This window comes from Mobula hypostoma, chromosome 12 (assembly GCF_963921235.1).
Source record: "Mobula hypostoma chromosome 12, sMobHyp1.1, whole genome shotgun sequence".
Classification (NCBI taxonomy): domain Eukaryota; kingdom Metazoa; phylum Chordata; class Chondrichthyes; order Myliobatiformes; family Myliobatidae; genus Mobula; species Mobula hypostoma.
The window spans coordinates 40246605-40264331 of NC_086108.1; the positions used below are offsets into that span (position 1 = coordinate 40246605).

A 17727-nucleotide genomic window follows, 5' to 3' on the forward strand; every position below is an offset into this window, starting at 1 on the left:
TGGGAAATGAAGAAAAGGGAAAGGGCAGAGGGTAAAGTTATCAGAAGTTGAAGAAATTGATGTTTATGCCATCAGGTTGGAGGCTTCCTAGACAGAATATAAGGTGTCTACCTCACATTTTTAATATATATTATTTCCATTTTTTGCATGATTTTTAATCTGTTCTATATACGTATACTGTAATTTATTTATTTATTATTATTATTTTATTTTGTTTTTCTTAATTCTATATTACGCATTGTATTTTGCTGCTGCTGCTAAGTTAAATTTCACATGCCAGTGATAATAAACCTGATTCTGATTCTGTTAATCCTTTGACCTGAGAGTGGCAGAAGAAGAGGCTATGGACCTAGATGTTAGAATGGAAATGGGGATTGGAATTAAAATGGCTGGCCACCATGAAATCCTACTTTTTGCAGATGGAGCGAAGGTGCTTGACAAAAAGGTCCCCTGATCCACTTTGGGTTTCGTCAGTGTAGAGGAGGTTGCATTTGGGAGCACCAGACACTGAGATGACCCAATAGATTTGCAAATGACGTGTTGCCTGGAAGGATCATTTGGCGCTGAATGGAGGTCAGGGAGGAGGCAAATGGCAGGATGTTTTCCACCTCTGCCTTCCCTCTTCTTATTTCCTCACTCTGTCCCCCATCTTACCTCTTCTACTTATCTGCCCATCATCTCCTCCTGGTTCTCATTCTCCTTCCCTTACTCCCATTGTCCATTCTCCTCTCCTATCAGATTCCTTCTTCTCTATTCCTTTACCTTTCCTGCCTATCATCTCCCAACTTTTTACTTCATTGTCCCCTCCCCCATCTACTCAGCTTCACCTGTCGCCTTCTGGCTTGTACTCACTCAACCCCTTCACCCACCTTCCTATTCCGGCCTCTTCCCTCTTCCTTTCCAGTCCAGATGAAGGGTCTCAGCTCGAATTGTTAATTGATTATTCATTTCCATAGATGCTGCCTGGCCTGCTGAGTTTCTCCAGCATTTTGTGTGTGTTGACCAAAGTATATAGTATAGCTAAATTCAGAGGCTCAGTAGTGGAAGTTTGGAACCAAAGCAAGCCATTGACATAGATACCATACCACACAGCAAAGTCTGCCCTCACCAACTGATTGTTTCCTAGATATCAATCTCTTTGACAAAGGGAATAAATCTTTACTTTTCATTATGTGCACAGCTGCAATCTTGGGGAATGTCTCCAATGTCTCAGAAAATGTGCCTGAAAGGGAAGACGCAACATAAAACTGAAGCACAGGACCCTGAGATTCCCTTCCCTACCATTCAGCTGGTTACTGTACAGGCTCTGGAAGATCCAAGAACTCACAGCAAGATTGCAATACCAAAGGGACATCAAGTACTGTTGTGTGTTCTGTTTCCCAGAGATATGGCTCAGTCCGCACTCTGGATATGGTCTTTCAGCTTGAGGGCTTCACCATCCACTGCACGGACCAGATGATAGCATGAGGTCAAATCAGAGGTGGTGGCTTTATGATTAACTCTTCATGATGCACAGACATAGTGGTTCTGTCTCAGACCTACTCAGCCAACCTGGAACATTTGGCAGTCAAATGTTGTCCGTCTGCCTGCTAAGGGAGTTCTCCATTGTCATTCTGGTAGCAGTGTACACTCCAATCCTGGCAGGTACCAAGCTGGCACTGGAGGAGCTGAGCACAACGAACACCAGTAATGAGACAGCACACCCTGATGTCTTCTAATCATTGTGGGGCACTTTAGCTAGGCTAGCTTGAAGAAAAGGGAACATGCCATTAACATGTTACCTGTCATACCAGAGGAGCCCACATACTTGACTACTGACACACGTCCATCAAGAACACTTACCGTGACATGTCATGTCTGCATTTTGGCAAGTCTGATTTCTGATTTCCTGGCTGTAACTCTACTTCCAGTGTTTAGGCAGTGAATAAGGACTGCAGCTCTAGTGGGGAGGACAGTGAAAGTTAGGTCAGAGAGATAGAGGAACATGTATAGGACTGACTTGAATCAGTGGACAGGGCCAAATTTATTAATTTATCTTTGGATCTGTATGAATGTGGCCCAACCACCACCAATTTCATTGAGACTTATGTGGATAATGTGTGCCTTGGAGAACATATCAATTCCAGCAGTGATGAATGAACCAGGAGATTTGCAGTCTGCGAGGGCTAGATCTGTGAGGGCTAGATCATGACCAGCCAGAAAACTACAAGAAGTCAATGTATGATCTAGGGAAGGTCATTATGAGAGCAAAAAGACAATCCGGATTAAAACTAGAGACAGAATTGGATGCATGACACCTATGGCAGGGTTGGCATGCCATTGATTCCTATAAGGCAAAACCTAAGAGCATAAATGGCAGTGATGCTCCACTCTTTGATGAGTTCAATTCCTTTCTTGCATGCTTTAGAACATAGAACAGTACAGCACAGTATAGGTCATTTCACCCACAATGTTGTGCTGACCATTTGAGTTATTCCAAGATCTTCGACTTCCTTCGAAGTCCACAGTTGGTGCAGATCAGTAATAACATCTCTTCCTTACCATCAACACAGGTGCACCTCAAAAATGCGTGTTTAACTCATTTCCCTAACTTCTCTACACTCACGACTCTGTGGTTAGGCACATCTCAAGCACAATCTATAGCCTCACTGACGACAGGTGTGAAATACATCCGCTGGTTGAGAGGCTTTGTAGCACCATACACAATGTCATCAAGACCTGGGAATTGACTGTGGACTTCAGGAAGGGGAAGTGAGGAGAATATGATCTAGTCAGCAGTGAAAAGGGTGAGCATCTTCAAGCTCCTGGGTGTCAACATCTCACAGGATCTATCCTGGGCCCAAACATCAGCCTTTACTTTATTAGAAGCTTGAGGAAATTTGATAAGTCACCAAAAAGACTTTTACAACTTTCCATAGATGTAGAGTGGAGAGCATTCTGACTGGATGCATCTGTTATGTTTTATAACTGCAAAACTAATTGAAAGAAAAACATGGGAGCCAGGGATGACGTGGACACTTCGTTCTTTACTTTAGTGAGGCATGCACTTATGACATGGTGGCGTAATGATGTATAACCAGTAATGAATTATGTAAACAACCATTGCTTAATCAAACAATATATTTACAATATTACTCAAATATTACTTAATTATTAAATACACAACACTCCCCTCTGCTTAGCTATAAATGCCAACTCAATATAGAATGTATCTCAATTTATACTGTATATATTACACAGGAGAGTGGTCCAGTTCGGTCCTTAATCTTTCTGAGTACCCTCCTTTGATCACCTCTGTAGTCTTCACCAGGACTGCTTGTCTAGGAGTGAAAAAACAATTTTCCTGTTGAAGGTGGCATCACCTAAGACGTGCGACAGTTTACTAGTAGTTCAAAAGCAAATGAATTTGATTAAGACTATTATTAATAACACTTTTTTGAAGTAAATTGTGATAAACATATTTCACGTCACATGCCGGTGATAACAAACCTGATTCTGATTCTGATTCTGAACTATCACCGCAAGCAATGAAGCGAGCGAAGGCAAAGCGAATTCGCCAGATGTGCACGCTACAAAATCAACATACTTGGAGTTGGAGTGAATGATTCGGAGGGGAGAAGATGGGACAGAGAAGTTCCAATGTCCGTCCAGCTAACTCGGGTACAAGGGTGAATCACTCTAAGCGTCGAGTCGAATTGGAGAGGTCGAGAACGTTTTCTTCGGCAGCAAACTCCAGGTTCGAAGTGATTCGATGGGCGGCGTGTTTGAGACCTGGTGCGGCTCGTCACAGAGAGGCCCGGGTCCTATTGTGAGGTACAACCTGCTTTTAGGACAATCTAAATGGAAAAGGTAGGGTATTGAGAGTCGGGTGAGGTCGGATCTCTCTGGGCACCAAACCAATTTGGAGAGGTCTAGAACGGCTCGTTCAGCCCTAAGCAATTCGCCGGCTGTGGGGCCTGGTTGTAGTGCAAGGATCGGACAATTTAAACGCTGGCCCAGATAGTCTGGAGGCTTCTCTCTCCATGATGCTAAGGCTTTGAGACTCCACAGGCTGCTATGCTTCATGTCCATGAATTTTGCAACAATTTTCCCTGTTAACACGATGAACTGAATACCGAGGCTTTGGGCCTTCTCCGGGTTGATCTAGGGACTCAATTTGGTTCGGAATGCTGTTATTGTTGCTTACTTCTATTGTTTATATGATGTGTTTTGTGTTTTTTTTTCCCTCTTTCTCCGTGGGCACTGAGGGGTTGGTCTTATTTTTAATAGGGTTCTTTCGGGTACCTTGCTTTGTGACTGCCTGTAAGCAAACAAATCTCAAGGTTATATAATTTATACATTCTTTGATAATAAATGCACTTTGAAACTTTTGAAATTTTGAAACATCGAACCTCCTTGTTTGAGGATTCCTCAATTTGTCTCAGCTGTTTGTCCTACATACTTCTGGGACTGGGTTTGAGGAGGTCAAATGTGAGTGCAAGGAACGTCCCAGGAACAGCATAGGAGAAATTGACGAGCTTCAGATTCAGTGTCGGTGTAGTGTGTTCTGCTGGCATTGCTCGCAGTGCGTGCTTTAGACTCTGGAGAAACCATTTCGCCGAGCTATTCATAGCTGGGAGATAGTTCCGATGTAATACGTTTTATTCTGTTCATTTTCAGGAATGACTGAAACTGTTCCCCAAAAAATTGTGGTCCATTGTCACTGACTAGGTGTTCTGGAACTTCAGTCCTTGAGAAAAGGCTTCTCAGCACATCAATACTTTGCGAGATTATAGTGGCTAGAAAGGAGCGAGTCCATAAAGCCTTTGTAAATGCTTATGGTGAGATACACTTTGACTCTTTTTGCATCTCCATCTGTAGGTAGGCCTCAGCTAAGTCTATTTTGCTGAAGTGTTTTCTTTCAGAAAGGTTTGCAAAGATATCCTCTATCCTGGGCAGAGGGTATTAATCACTTCCAGAACTTCGTTGATGGTGACCTTAAAATAACCACAGATCCTGACAGACCCATTCTTCTTGACTACTGGAACAACTGGCATTGCCCATGGGCTCCACTTAAACTTGGAAGGCACTCCTTAAGCCTGCATGTAGTCTAGCTCACTGACTACATTATCATGGATGGTATAAGGAACCAGACAGGCCTTGTAAAACTTGGGTGTGGGATTTTAATTTAATGCTATTTTACCCTTCATATGTTTGAGTTTTCCAATGCAATCCCTGAACACTGCTGTAGCATCATTTCTTAATTTGCCTTCAGTTGACTATTTTGTAGGGGATGTGGCATGCAAACAGTGGATAGGTGTCCTATCATGTTGGACTTGTCTCAGCCAATCACGGCCCCACAATGTTGGCCCTTCTGTTCTTACCACATACAAGACCAATGAGGTGTGCTGGTTGTTGTATTTCACTGTCACAAATGTTATTCCCACAGGAATTATATTTTCATCGGTATATGTTCTTACTTAGATATCTGCATGCTTGGTTTAGTATCTTTGAAATGCCATTCATACTTGTTTTGTGGAACAACTGAAAGAGTCGAGAAAGTGTCCGATTCCATTTCAATTAATTTGCAGTTCCCTTCTGGTGTAAGCCATATTGCTTGGCTCTTGTCATTTTTCGAATTTTAAATCTTAAGGCTACACAGTCCTGTGTTTCTCTCATCATAATCAGATTTTTCATCAACAGCATGCAGATTAATGTACTTTTTCAAACTGTAACTTGACTTTTATCTCTTTCTCTTCCCTGTGCAGGTCATTTATTTTTGTCTAGAAATCTACTGATGCTGGAAATCCAAGCAATACATATAAAATGCTGGAGGAACTACTGATTTCCTCCATCATTTTGGGTGTGCTGCATTTTTTTTTGTCTGCCGACATGCTCTTTGTATGTGCCCTGCTTTGTTGCATTTTCTGCAAGTTTCTCCTTTAAACCTGTAGCGTTCTGTTATATGTGAGCCCCTACTACAACAGTAGCACAATTTGTTCTGGCAGGGAGGTTTCTGTTTAATTTTGTTCATGCTCACTTGCAAATCAATTACATCTCTCCTGCAGTTTCCAATGATACAGTGATTTCAACTGCTCTTTTAAATGTGAGTTGTGCTTCAGACGGGAGTCATTTTTGAATTATTTATTGTAAGATTCTACAAACTAAGTGATCTGTCAGTGCATCATTAAGCCCTTCACTGAACTGACAATGCTCAGACAATCTCCTCAATTGAGCCACTTCAGCTGAAATGGACTTCCTTTTGATTCCACATATGAAACCTAAAGCATTCTGCTATCAAGAATGGTTTCAGTTCTAAATTTTCCTGCATTACTTTCACGATATCAGCAAAGCTCATTTTGGCTGGTTTGGTTGGAGCAGTCAAACTTTTAAGCAAATTTTATGTCTTTCTACTAATGCACTCAGCAAACCAAGCATTCGCATTTTATTTGCTTCAAGATATCGCTCAATTTGTTCTGTATATATCACCCAGTTATCTTTTGTGCAATCGAACTTCTCTATTTTTCTGATGTAGCCAGACATTTCTGCTTCTTTTTCCCTTTTTGTTTATTATCATCCAATACTACCCACTGTTTATGAACCCATGAATTTCATCTGTTTTCTGTCTTTCTTTTTTCTCGACCATCTCACTGTGCTTTTTTTTTAATCTCAACCATTTCTCTCCCCTTGCGAAGAAAGTGTGCTGCACTCTTTTAAAAACTTGAATGTCTCGCTGGGTTTCAAAAGGTAGGTAGCCATGCTGTGTTCATTTTAAAACCAACTTGTGGCCACTGTTATATTTTGTAACTCCAAAACTAATTGAAAGAAAAACATGGATAATATGGACACTTTGTTCTTTCATTTAGTGAGGTGCGCACTTATGAAGTGGTGGTGTAATGATGTATGCCATTCACATACTTCGTACATATAATACATTAAACATTGAATGACAAATAAACAAACAAACAATGCTTAATCAAACAATATATTTACAATGTTACTCAAATATTACTGAAATGTTAAATACACAACAACATCAATGCCTGATGCAGAGGCCGCAGTACTCAGGACCGAAAGAGGCTGCAGATGGTTGTAGACTCGGCCAGTTCTGTCACAGGCACGACCCTCCCCATATCAATGACGTTTTTCAGAAGTGGTGGCTGATGAAGGAGGCATTCATCATTAAGAATCCTCACAATTTGTTGCAAAAGAATAAATTTCACATCATCTGCTAATGATAATAAATCTGATTTTAATTCTGGTCTTAGTAAGCAATCCCTTTATCCGGTTGCCCATCGGAACTAACCCAGCACAGTAGTGTCTCCTTATAACAATATCACCTCAGCCCTGGTAATATGATTCAAGACAGACTTGACAAGAAATTTCTTCTGAAGAGCGGTGAATTTCTGGAATCCTCTAAACAAGTGAAAGTGGGGGTTCAGTTGCTTAACATATTCAAGAGAACAGTAGACTTTTAGATATAAAACAAACAATGGATATGGGCTTCAATTTAAAGAGTATATCAAGCACTTAGCAAGTCAGACAGCATTTGAGGAGATATGGTGAGAGAGGGAAATAGGAAGTTTTCGGAAGTTTGAGAAATTGATGTTCATGTCATCAAGTTGGAGGCTACCCAGATGGAATATAAGATGTTGCTTTTCCAACCTGAGTGTGACCTCATTGCGACAGTAGAGGAGGCCATGGACTGACATGTCATAATGGGAATGGGAAGTGGAATGAAAATGGGTGGCCTCTGGAAAATCCTGCTTTTTCTGGTGGATGGAGCAAGGGTGCTCAACAAAGGGGTCTCCCAATCTACGTCAGGTCTCACCGATATACAGGAGGCCACACCAGGAGAACCAAATACAGTAGCTGACCCAACAGACCAACAGGTGAAGTGTCACCTCACCTGGAAGAACTGTTTGGGGTCCTGAAAGGTAGTGAGTGAGGAGGTGTAGGGATAGCTGTAGCACTTGTTCCACTTACATAGATAAGTGCCAGGAGGGAGATCAGTGAGGAGGGACGAATGGACAAGGGGGTCGTGTAGGGAGTCATCTACTGTATCTGTGATGAGGCCACTCTCAAGTTGGAGGAGCAACACCATGTATTCCGTCTGGGTAGCTTCCAAACTGGTGGCATGAACATCAATTTCTCAAACTTCTGGAATGCAACACTCCCCTCACCTTATTCCATTCCCATTTCCTCCTCTCACCTGATCTCCTTACCTGCCCATCACCTCCTTTGGTGTTCCTTACCCTTCCCTTTCTTCCATGGCCTTCTGTCCTCTTCTATAAAATTCCCCTTTCTCCAACTCTTTCACCAATCGACTTCCCAGCTCTTTACTTCACCTCACCCCTCGCCCCTTGTATTTCTTGCTGTCCTCCCCCACATTCTTACTCTGACTTATCTTTTTTCTCTAGATCTGCGGAAGAGTCTCAGCCTGAAATGCTGATTGTTTACTCTTTTCCATAGATGCTGCCTGCGGCCTGCTGAGTTCCTCCAGCATTTTGTCCGTGTTGTTTCTATGAACAAAATTACAGTTTTAAACAAATCAGCTAAGACGATTATTAAACTAAATAATTAAAGATTTAGAAATAAGTAAGAAGGGTAAGTTTTTCCTTTTGTTATTGCTGATTTGGCTGTGGTTGCCCATAGTACAGTGCAGGCAGAACAGCAGATGTGGCAGTGGAATGTTCCTCCTGTAGGATGTGGGAATTCATGGAATCTGATGGTCTCCCTGATGACTACACCTGCGGGAAGTGCAGCCAACTCCAGCTCATGAAAGACTGCATTAAGGAGCTGGAGCTGGAATTGGATGAACTGTCATCATCCAGGAGGCAGAGACATTGATAGATAAGACTTCTGAGCAGGTGGGTACACCCAGAGTACAGAATTCAGCGAGTAAATGGGTAACCATCAAGAGAGGTAAACGGAGAAAGACGTCAGTGTAGGGTCCATTTCCCTAAGCAATCCTTTGGATACTGTTGAGGGAGATGACTTGTCTGGGCAAGGTAGCAGCAGCCAGACCAATAGCACTGTGGTCAGCTCTGAGCCTCAGAAGGGTAGGGTGAAGTCAGGCAGAGCAATAGTCATAGGGGACTCGATAGTTATGGGGGTGGATAGGAGATTCTGTGGCAGCAAAAGAGACGCCAGGATAGTGAGTTGCTTCTCGGATGCTGGGTCCAGGATGCCTCTGAGCGGTTGCAGAATATTCTGGAAGGGGAGGGTGAGCAGCCGGAGGTCATGATATATATTGGTACCAATGACATAGACAGGAGAAGGGTAGGGGCCTTGCGCAGTAGGTTTAGGGAGTTAGGAAGGAGGCTAAAGAGCAGGACCTCCAAGGTGGTAATCTCTGGATTACTCCCGGTGCACTGAGCTACGGAAGGACAGAACAGGAAGATAGTGCTGATGAATGAGCGGCCGAAGTGATGGTGCAGGGCGCAGGGTTTCAAGTTCTTGGATCATTGGAACCTTTTCTGGGGAATGGGTGACCTGCACAAGTGGGACAGGTTGCACCTGAACTGGAGGGAAACCAATATCTTGGGAGGGAGGTTTGATAATGCTATTGGGGAGAGTGTAAACTAGATTTGCAGGGGAGTGGGAACCGAAGTGAAGATTCAGAGGATAGGGTGGTTGCCACACAAGTAGAGACAGCTTGTAGGGAGTTTGTGAGGAAGGATAGGCTGATGATAGAGCAAAGATGCACTCAGCCAGATGGTGTGTCTATGTTAATGCAAAGAGTATCATAAACAAGGTAGATGAACTTAGAGTGTGGATCAATAGGTGGAACTATGACATTGTGGCCATTAGAGACTTGGATGTCTCAGGGGCAGGAGTGAATTCTGAGAGTGCTGGGCTTTGGATGTTTCAAATCAGGCAGGGAGCGAGGCAAAAGAGGTGGGGGTGTAGCATTGCTAATCAGGGTTAGTGTCACGGCTGCAGAAAAGTAGGAAGTTATGGAGGGATTGTCTACTGAGTCAGTGTGGGTGGAAGTCAGAAACAGGATGGGGACAATCATTACTGCGCGGTTTTTAGTAACAGAGACAATAGTAACAGAGACAATGAGGAGCAGATAGCGAGGCAGATTCTGGAACAGTGCGATAATAATAAGGTTGTTGTGATGGGAGATTTTAACTTTGATAATATTGACTGGCCTCTTAGAACAAGGAGTTTGGATGGGGTGGAGTTTGTTAGGTGTGTTCAAGAAGGCTTCCTGACGCAATATGTGGATAAGCCAACGAGAGGAGAGGTGTACTTGATCTGGTATTGGGAAATGAACCTGGTCAGGTGTCAAATCTCTCAGTGGGAGAGGATTTTGGAGGTAGTTATCACAAATCTATCTCCTTTACCATCGCGCTGGAGAGGAATAGGAGGAAACAATTTGGGAAAATATTTAATTGGGATGGGGGAAATATGATGCTATTAGTCAGGAACTTGAGATCATAATTGGGAGCAGATGTTCTTAGGGAATTGCACGGCAGAAATATGGCAAATGTTCAGGGAACATTTGCATGGTGTTATGCATAGGTATGTTCCACTGAGGCAGAGAAAGGATGGTCAGATAAAAGAATCATGGTTTACAAAGGATGTAGGAAATCTAGTTAAGAAGAAAAGAAAAGCTTACGAAAGATTAAAGAAACTAGGTACTGTTCAGGCTCTAGGCATTAAGAAAGAGGACGTGCTGGAGCTTTTGAAAAAGCATTAAATTAGATAAGTCTCCAGGTCTGGATGAGATATACCCCAGGGAATCATGGGAAGCGAGGGAGGAAATCGCTGAGCCCCTGGCTCATGATCTTTGCATCATCAACAGGGACGGGAGAAGTACCAGAGGATTGGAGGATTGCAAATGTTGCTCCCTTGTTCAAGAACGGGAGTAGAGATAACCCAGGAAATTATAGATCGGTGAGCCTCACTTCAGTTGTGGGCTAGTTGTTAGAGAAGATCCTGAAAGACAGGATTTATAAGCATTTGGAGAGACATATCTGATTAGGGATAGTTGGCATGGCTTTGTCAAGGGTAGGTCATGCCTTACGAGCCTGAATGAACTCTTTGAGGAAGTAACAAAACACATTGATGAAGGTAGAGCAGTGGATGTAGTGCATATGGATTTCAGTAAGGCATTTGATAAGGTTCTCTATGCAAGGCTCCTTTAGAAAGTAGGAGGCATCGGATCCAAGGAGACCTTGTTTTGTGGATCCAGAATTGGCTTGCTCACAGAAGGCAAAGGGGGGTTGTAGATGGTTCGTATTCTGCATGGAGTTCGGTGACCAGCAGTGTTCCGTAAGGATCTGTTCTGGGACCCCTCCTCTTTGTGATTTTTATAAATGACCTGGATGAAGAAGTAGAAGGGCGATTTAGTAAGTTTGCTGATGACACAAAGTTGTGGGTGTTTTGGATAGTCTGGAGGGTTGTCAGAAGTTCCAGCAGGACATTGATAGGATGCAGAACTGGGCTGAGAAGTGGCAGATGGAGTTCAACCCAGATAAGTGTGAAGTGGTTCATGTTGGTAGGTCAAATTTGAAGACAAAATATAATATTAATGATAAGACTCTTGGCAGTGTGGAGAATCAAAGGGATCTTGGGATCCATATCCACAGGCACTCAAAGCTGCTGCACAGGTTGACAATGTTGTTAAGATGGTGTGTTGGCATTCATCAACTATGGGATTGAGTTCGAGATCCATGAGGTAATGTTGCAGCCAAATAAGACCTTAGTTAGACCCCACTTGGAGTACTGTGTTCAGTTCTGGTCACCTCATTACAGGAAGGATGTGGATACTATAGAGACTGTGCAGAGGACATTTACAAGGATGTTGCCTGGATTGGAGAGGATGCCTTAGGAGAATAGGTTGAGTGAACTCGGCGTTTTCTCCTTGGAGCAATGGAGGACGAGAGTTGAATTGATAGAGGTATATAAGATGATAAGAGTCATTGATTGTGTGGATAGCCAGAGGCTTTTCCCCAGGGCTGAAATGGCTAACATGAGGGGGCATTGTTTTAAGGTGCTTGGAAGTAGGTACAGAGGGGATGTCAGGGGTAGGTTTTTCACACAGAAAGTGCTGGGTATGTGGAATGCACTGCCAGTGAAGGTGGTAGAGGCGGATACGATAGGGTCTTTTAAAAGACTCTTAGATAGGTACACAGAGTTTAGAAAAACAGAGGGCTATGTGGTAGGGAAATTCTAGGCAAGTTGTGGAATGTGTTACATGGTCAGCACAACATTGTGGGCAGAAGGGCCTGTAATGGGTGGTAGATTTCTATGTTCTGTCAAAGAGATACAAAAATATCTGTAGTGTTGTCAGCCCTACAATCACCATTTGAAATTACTGTGCTCATAATTCTGCTTCAGATTCCCCAATATAAATAGTGGGGAAACTCAGCAAATATCAGCACTGCCTCTAACCTTTCCAGGAGTGATTAGCAGCAGCATTCTGCTTGTCATTTGGGGATCTTCAGTTTCACATGACATTCGCACTGAGAAATCCAAGCCTGTCTCAATGTACAGTAATTTCTCTTGTGCGGGAAATTGAGCAGCATTACACATCATTGCCACTCTACGTTACTTAAGAAATCTACTCTTACTTTAACATCGCGGATATTTTTGCTGATTTGTTGCCAAAATTGTGAAACTTGTGCCTTACTCTGCACAGACGGTTCCCACGTTACGACAGGGTTCCATTCCTGAGAACTGTTAGTAACACAAATTGGTCATATATTGGAAATGAACAATAACTGTGTGAAAGAGGATCACAGAAATAGCTTTGACTGGAGAGTAAGTAGGCACGGGAAGAGCATCCACCAGCCAACTTCACTGACTGAGTGAGTCCGCTCAGTGCTCCCAGCTCTGGTAGGCGCGCCAGAGCCGCTGACTTGTTGTGGCTTGATAGGAGGTTGGGATGGCAGGGTGTGAAGATATGCAGAAATGACCTGTGCTGTTCCCACCCCATAGAAGATGCCTGCAGCCCAGCAGCAGTCAGCAAATCCATTCTGCCCATCCCCCAAGTTTGTATGTGTAGGCTCCATGAATTGGGTGTGCATAATCAGGGAAGAGCCAGGATGTTGAGCCAAACTGGATTATTGGCAAGAATTGTACCATTGCTCTGTGTTAGTAAATTGTGCATACAGTTGACCACTTCCAAATCGAGACTCAACATAATTAGAGGAACAGCTCCTCATATGTTGCCAGGGCAGTTTCCAACTTGGTGGCAATTCTTAAGCCTCTGGGAACTGCTCCACCAATCCCCTTTCTCTCTCTTCCAGGCCCATCGGGGCACCGTCATCCTATCTCTTTCCCCTCCCATTTGTCCATGACCCACACACCCCACCCTTTGTCACTTTCCAGCTCTGGTAAAATTTCCATTTGTTCCTCCCTTACCTGGATACACCTGTCTCCTACCCTTACCCTTTTTTCTACTATCTTCCCGCTTTCTTTAGTCCAGGTGAAGGGTCTTGACCAAAAATATCTACCATTCATTTCCCTCCATAGGTGCTGCCTGACCTGCTGAGTTCCTCCAGCACTTTGTGTATTACTTTAAACAGCTTGTTCTTCTTCTCACCACTAAGAGTCGTAAGGCATTGTAAGCCCACCACTAACGTGAAAGAGCAGCATGGATCATTCACCTTCAATGAAACCTGGGCAGGCGACTTGGATTGTTACGCTTGTATTGCCGTGGAAAATACTGTATATACTTTTAATGAATCCTTACAGTAGTTTTGTTGTTTTATCCGGATAGACAGATGATCAATTTGTTTCCACATATTTTTGAATCCAAAAGCTTCGGATATTCACAAACCAGCAATGTCGATTTTGCTGTATTGTGTTTAATTTTTTTTCTCACATACATTCTTTTAGACTATATATTATTCTAGTCATCAAATTGCATTGTAAATATTTATAAATACCACAAGGTGAATTTCTGTAACCCAGATTGGAATAATTCAGGATGCACTGTTCAAAACATTTTTATTTTGATAATTCCTATTGTTTTCCATCTGCTTTGAAGAAAGAAAGGACAGAACTCTTGGTGCTCCATTTTTTTTCGTTTTCTTTCTGATTTCCCAGAGATCACAAAGTGATAGGTTATAAGTGTAAGAGCATGCTTGGAAATTGATATTTAATATTCAGGTGCCACATTATAGGGCTGAGGAATACATAACATCATAGCCAGCTGTGATCTCACTGAAGAGCCTCAAAAGATGAAAAGCTGAAAGGCCAACTCCTGCTTTTATTTCCCGTGTTCTTATTTTAAAATTGAGTTAAAATGAACAAGTCACACCTGCTTGAAATCATGTGAACTCTGCACAGAACAAAAATACATTTTTTTTAATATCACGGTTTTTTTTGTCTCAGTCTGTCATTTTTTTTTCCATTTGACTGAATGACTGTATTTCCGGCCTGAAACATCCGATTAACTTTTCTGATTTGACGTCATCCTAGTTGTAAGGTTTGGATAGGATTGATGGTGGGGGCAAAGGTTTGCTATTTGCCAGTTTACCATAATGGATATCAACAGAACGTGGTAACTACATTTAACACAGTTTTTATCTAAAAATAATAATAATCCGTTTCGATCTCCAGCATGAATGAAAATTGCTGCATGCAGGTTCAAATAAGATAAAACTTGATATTGAAGTATTGGCCCTATAAAATACTCACCATAAATCTCAGACCACTGTGAACAATTCCAATCCAAATGTAAACTTTACCTACCTGCATATTAATTCGCCCGTATTCGCTAAGCGCTTCTTGGGGGAAGTTTCTATATAGTTTTGCACAAGCGAGCAACTTCCTGAAGATAGTGCTGAGAACCTATAGTGAGAGCGATGAGAGGCTATGAATTACATCACTTGTATATCAGGGACAACTGGTTCGGGGAATTGACAAACTTGAAGGAAGTTGCACGCATCGAACATCCATCAAGGCAGACGTGTGCGCCCTTCTAAGTTAGTTTGAACTTTAGCGCGAATATCCAAGGTTTATTTATTTATTTTTGTTAACATCCCACAAATAAAAGCTGTGTTGTTTCTCGACAGGACGTATGGTGATTAACGTCCCAGCCAGAGCCGATCACCACCTGATTTAAAACATGGGCAAGTTTGCCTGTTTGAAATACTTGGCTCTTGCCGCAGCACTATTTGGTGCCACAGTTGAAGCTCAAGGTAAAATAATGTCTTTCTCTCATTAACAGTGTATATATCTTCGCCATAAACGTTTTAATTTTATATTAGTAAATGTCAATGATTAACGGGTGAAAAGATATTTTGCTTTCTAAGTTAATGATGTGTAATATGACAAACTGAAATTATCCTTGCCCCAAAACATAATATAGTATTAAATTTGTATGAAACACTTTCCTATTAATTATTAGAAAAATATATTAATTTTGGAGAGAAATATAGCTGTTGGAGAAACCCCCTCTTTAGTGTAGAATCAAATAGTTTCCCTGTTATTGAGCAATTGTTTCAAAGGTGTGATTTTTTTTCTTGCTTATAGTAGGGACTTACAACCTTCCAGAATACAGTTGGGACAATTAGCTTATTTAAACATAATGTATAATAAATTCCAAGGATGATTGTGACTTGTATCATCGGATGAACACCTCTGCGGGATGGTTTTTCAGTTGCTTAAGATTATGGCACTTTGCACGTTCAATGAAATTTTAACTTTTCAAGTATATTTTCAAGTATATTGTTCTTTCTGGATATACTGAAGTGTTATCTCAGTGTGAATTGGAAGACATGTACAGCATTGAATTTTGATTTTATTCAGTAATGATTACATTTTATATAGTCATTAGTGGCATTTGTGTCTATGTGAGCTGGTTGATCAAATTTAGAACCATGTGTAACTCAATTTTACCCGTACAGTTGAGAAAATATTTCTGTTTCAGAGGGTATTTAGTCAGTTTCGGATTCTGTTTGAACAAAAATATCACTTTTTGGTCATTATTAAGTCTTTTATCAGTAAGCAAGGTGTCACATTTTTATGTTCTTTTTTGTGAGCTGTAATATCAAAGCATATTCTCCAATTTTTTTTCTATGAATTTGTAGAATATTAGCACATCAAGTGTAATTGCAAAACTGACAAATATTAAACCAAAAATATCATTAAATGGGACCATATTCTTAACTATACGTGTAGATGAAGCAACGAGATTTTGGTTTGGATGGAAGGACGCCATTGATTGGTGTACTTTCTGGACATGCAGAATTTTGCACCACTTGTAAAGAATATGAAACAATGTTTTATTCTTTGCTGCTGATGTTATCTGCTACTCTTCTTATCTCGGGTTGTTTGTTCTAGTAAACAACTAACTTCCTTGAATTACGCCTTCAGTTTTGGGGATTTTTTACATGGTTATTGTATATTGTATATTACATTTTGAATGTAAGGCAAAGAACAGAATTTCAGAATTGAGCATTTCAGAAGGAAGTGTTGGTATCACACCTAAAAACTAAAAGACGGGTACCTTTTCACCACTGGATTGCTATGTGCAGCTTGTGTCCCATAAACAGATATAGTCCCCTGCAAATAGTCATCCCTCTGTTATCCCCAAGGTATTCTCAAGCTGTCATTTTCTGACAACATGGAGAAATATGTTTTTTAAAAGCCATTTACATTATCTCAAGGTATCCCAAAGCACATTACAAGCAACTGAATTCAAGAGACTGCAACGGCCAGCGGACATCTCAGTTTCCATGTGCATTTCCAGTTGTAATCTGGTCACCAATACCCATGCTTTCATGCCCATACAGACTTCTTGTTCAAACTTAGAACTACTGTATGTGCACCTGCTGCATAGTAATATTCCTGAGCATTTTACGAGTGTGGGACAATGGCTGGACATCAGATGGGATGGGGAAAGGTTGGCTGTGGTGGATAGGAGGCAAAAATACACCAAAAAGAATGAAATTGCAGCAGTCTTTCAACATCAGATGGGATGGGGAAAGGTTGGCCGTGGAGGTCAGATGGCACAGGTCCCAAAGAAAGGAATTTCAGTAAGAATGGCTAAACAGCCTCTATTACTGAATGTACCTAGCTAAGGCACAACTGCTTTGCAATAGCAATCTACCTGAGAGAGCAGATCCCACTTTGATTCAGTTTTGTATCCTGAAGCTGGCATCTATAACAGTGCAGCCTTCCCTCAGGACTGCACTGCGGTGACTGCTGATCTCAGGTGTGCAAGCCCCTGGAATAGGAACTCTTGTAATTCCTGCGCTGAGGATTAAGGCATGCTTGAACCTCTTCATTGTTTCTCATGTAGGTGCAGCTGAACATAGGCTTATGCATGAAGGATATTGGATCAACAAATGTTGATACTTGATGGGTCTTATATCATGAATTCAAATTTTTTAACATAACTCTGTAGGCCCACTCTGCTATTGGTGCATTACTAGATCCAGTGGATTATGATATATTCACTTATCACACAAGTTCAGGGATTCCAGCTTTGATTTATCAGAAATAAAATGGAGCCTCACAGACAGTCTTAACATGTAAGGAGATAAGTGGGTTACAGTCTGAAGCATTGGGACTCAAGATAGATATAGTCCATTCACCAATCAAGCCTCCTCTTTTGTTTGACAAAGCTAGATATGCACTCATGATTAGCTACTTTGCAGCAACAATAAATTCTCCACACTAAGGTCCCCAGAATTTGAGACTCGTTCATACATTCACATTAAAAGGAGCCAGCACTTAGATAGACGAAGAAAGAGGAAGGAAAAGCCCATCACATAACTTGAA

At 41.7% G+C, this 17727-nt stretch overlaps 1 protein-coding gene across 7 annotated transcripts in view; it reads left to right on the forward strand.

Moving 5' to 3' along the window:
* The window catches only part of ptprc (protein tyrosine phosphatase receptor type C), a 298428-nt gene that overhangs the window by 93853 nt on the left and 186848 nt on the right, over positions 1–17727 (forward strand). For 6 of the 7 annotated variants that reach the window (XM_063063877.1, XM_063063882.1, XM_063063881.1 and 3 more), the window contains exons 1-2: positions 14809–14924; positions 15015–15140. In XM_063063877.1, the coding sequence (XP_062919947.1) occupies positions 15068–15140 (73 nt within the window). In that variant the 5' untranslated portion in view covers positions 14809–14924; positions 15015–15067. Of the gene's footprint in view, positions 1–14808; positions 14925–15014; positions 15141–17727 lie in introns of those variants that run through there. The other variant, XM_063063878.1, reaches the window with a different exon arrangement.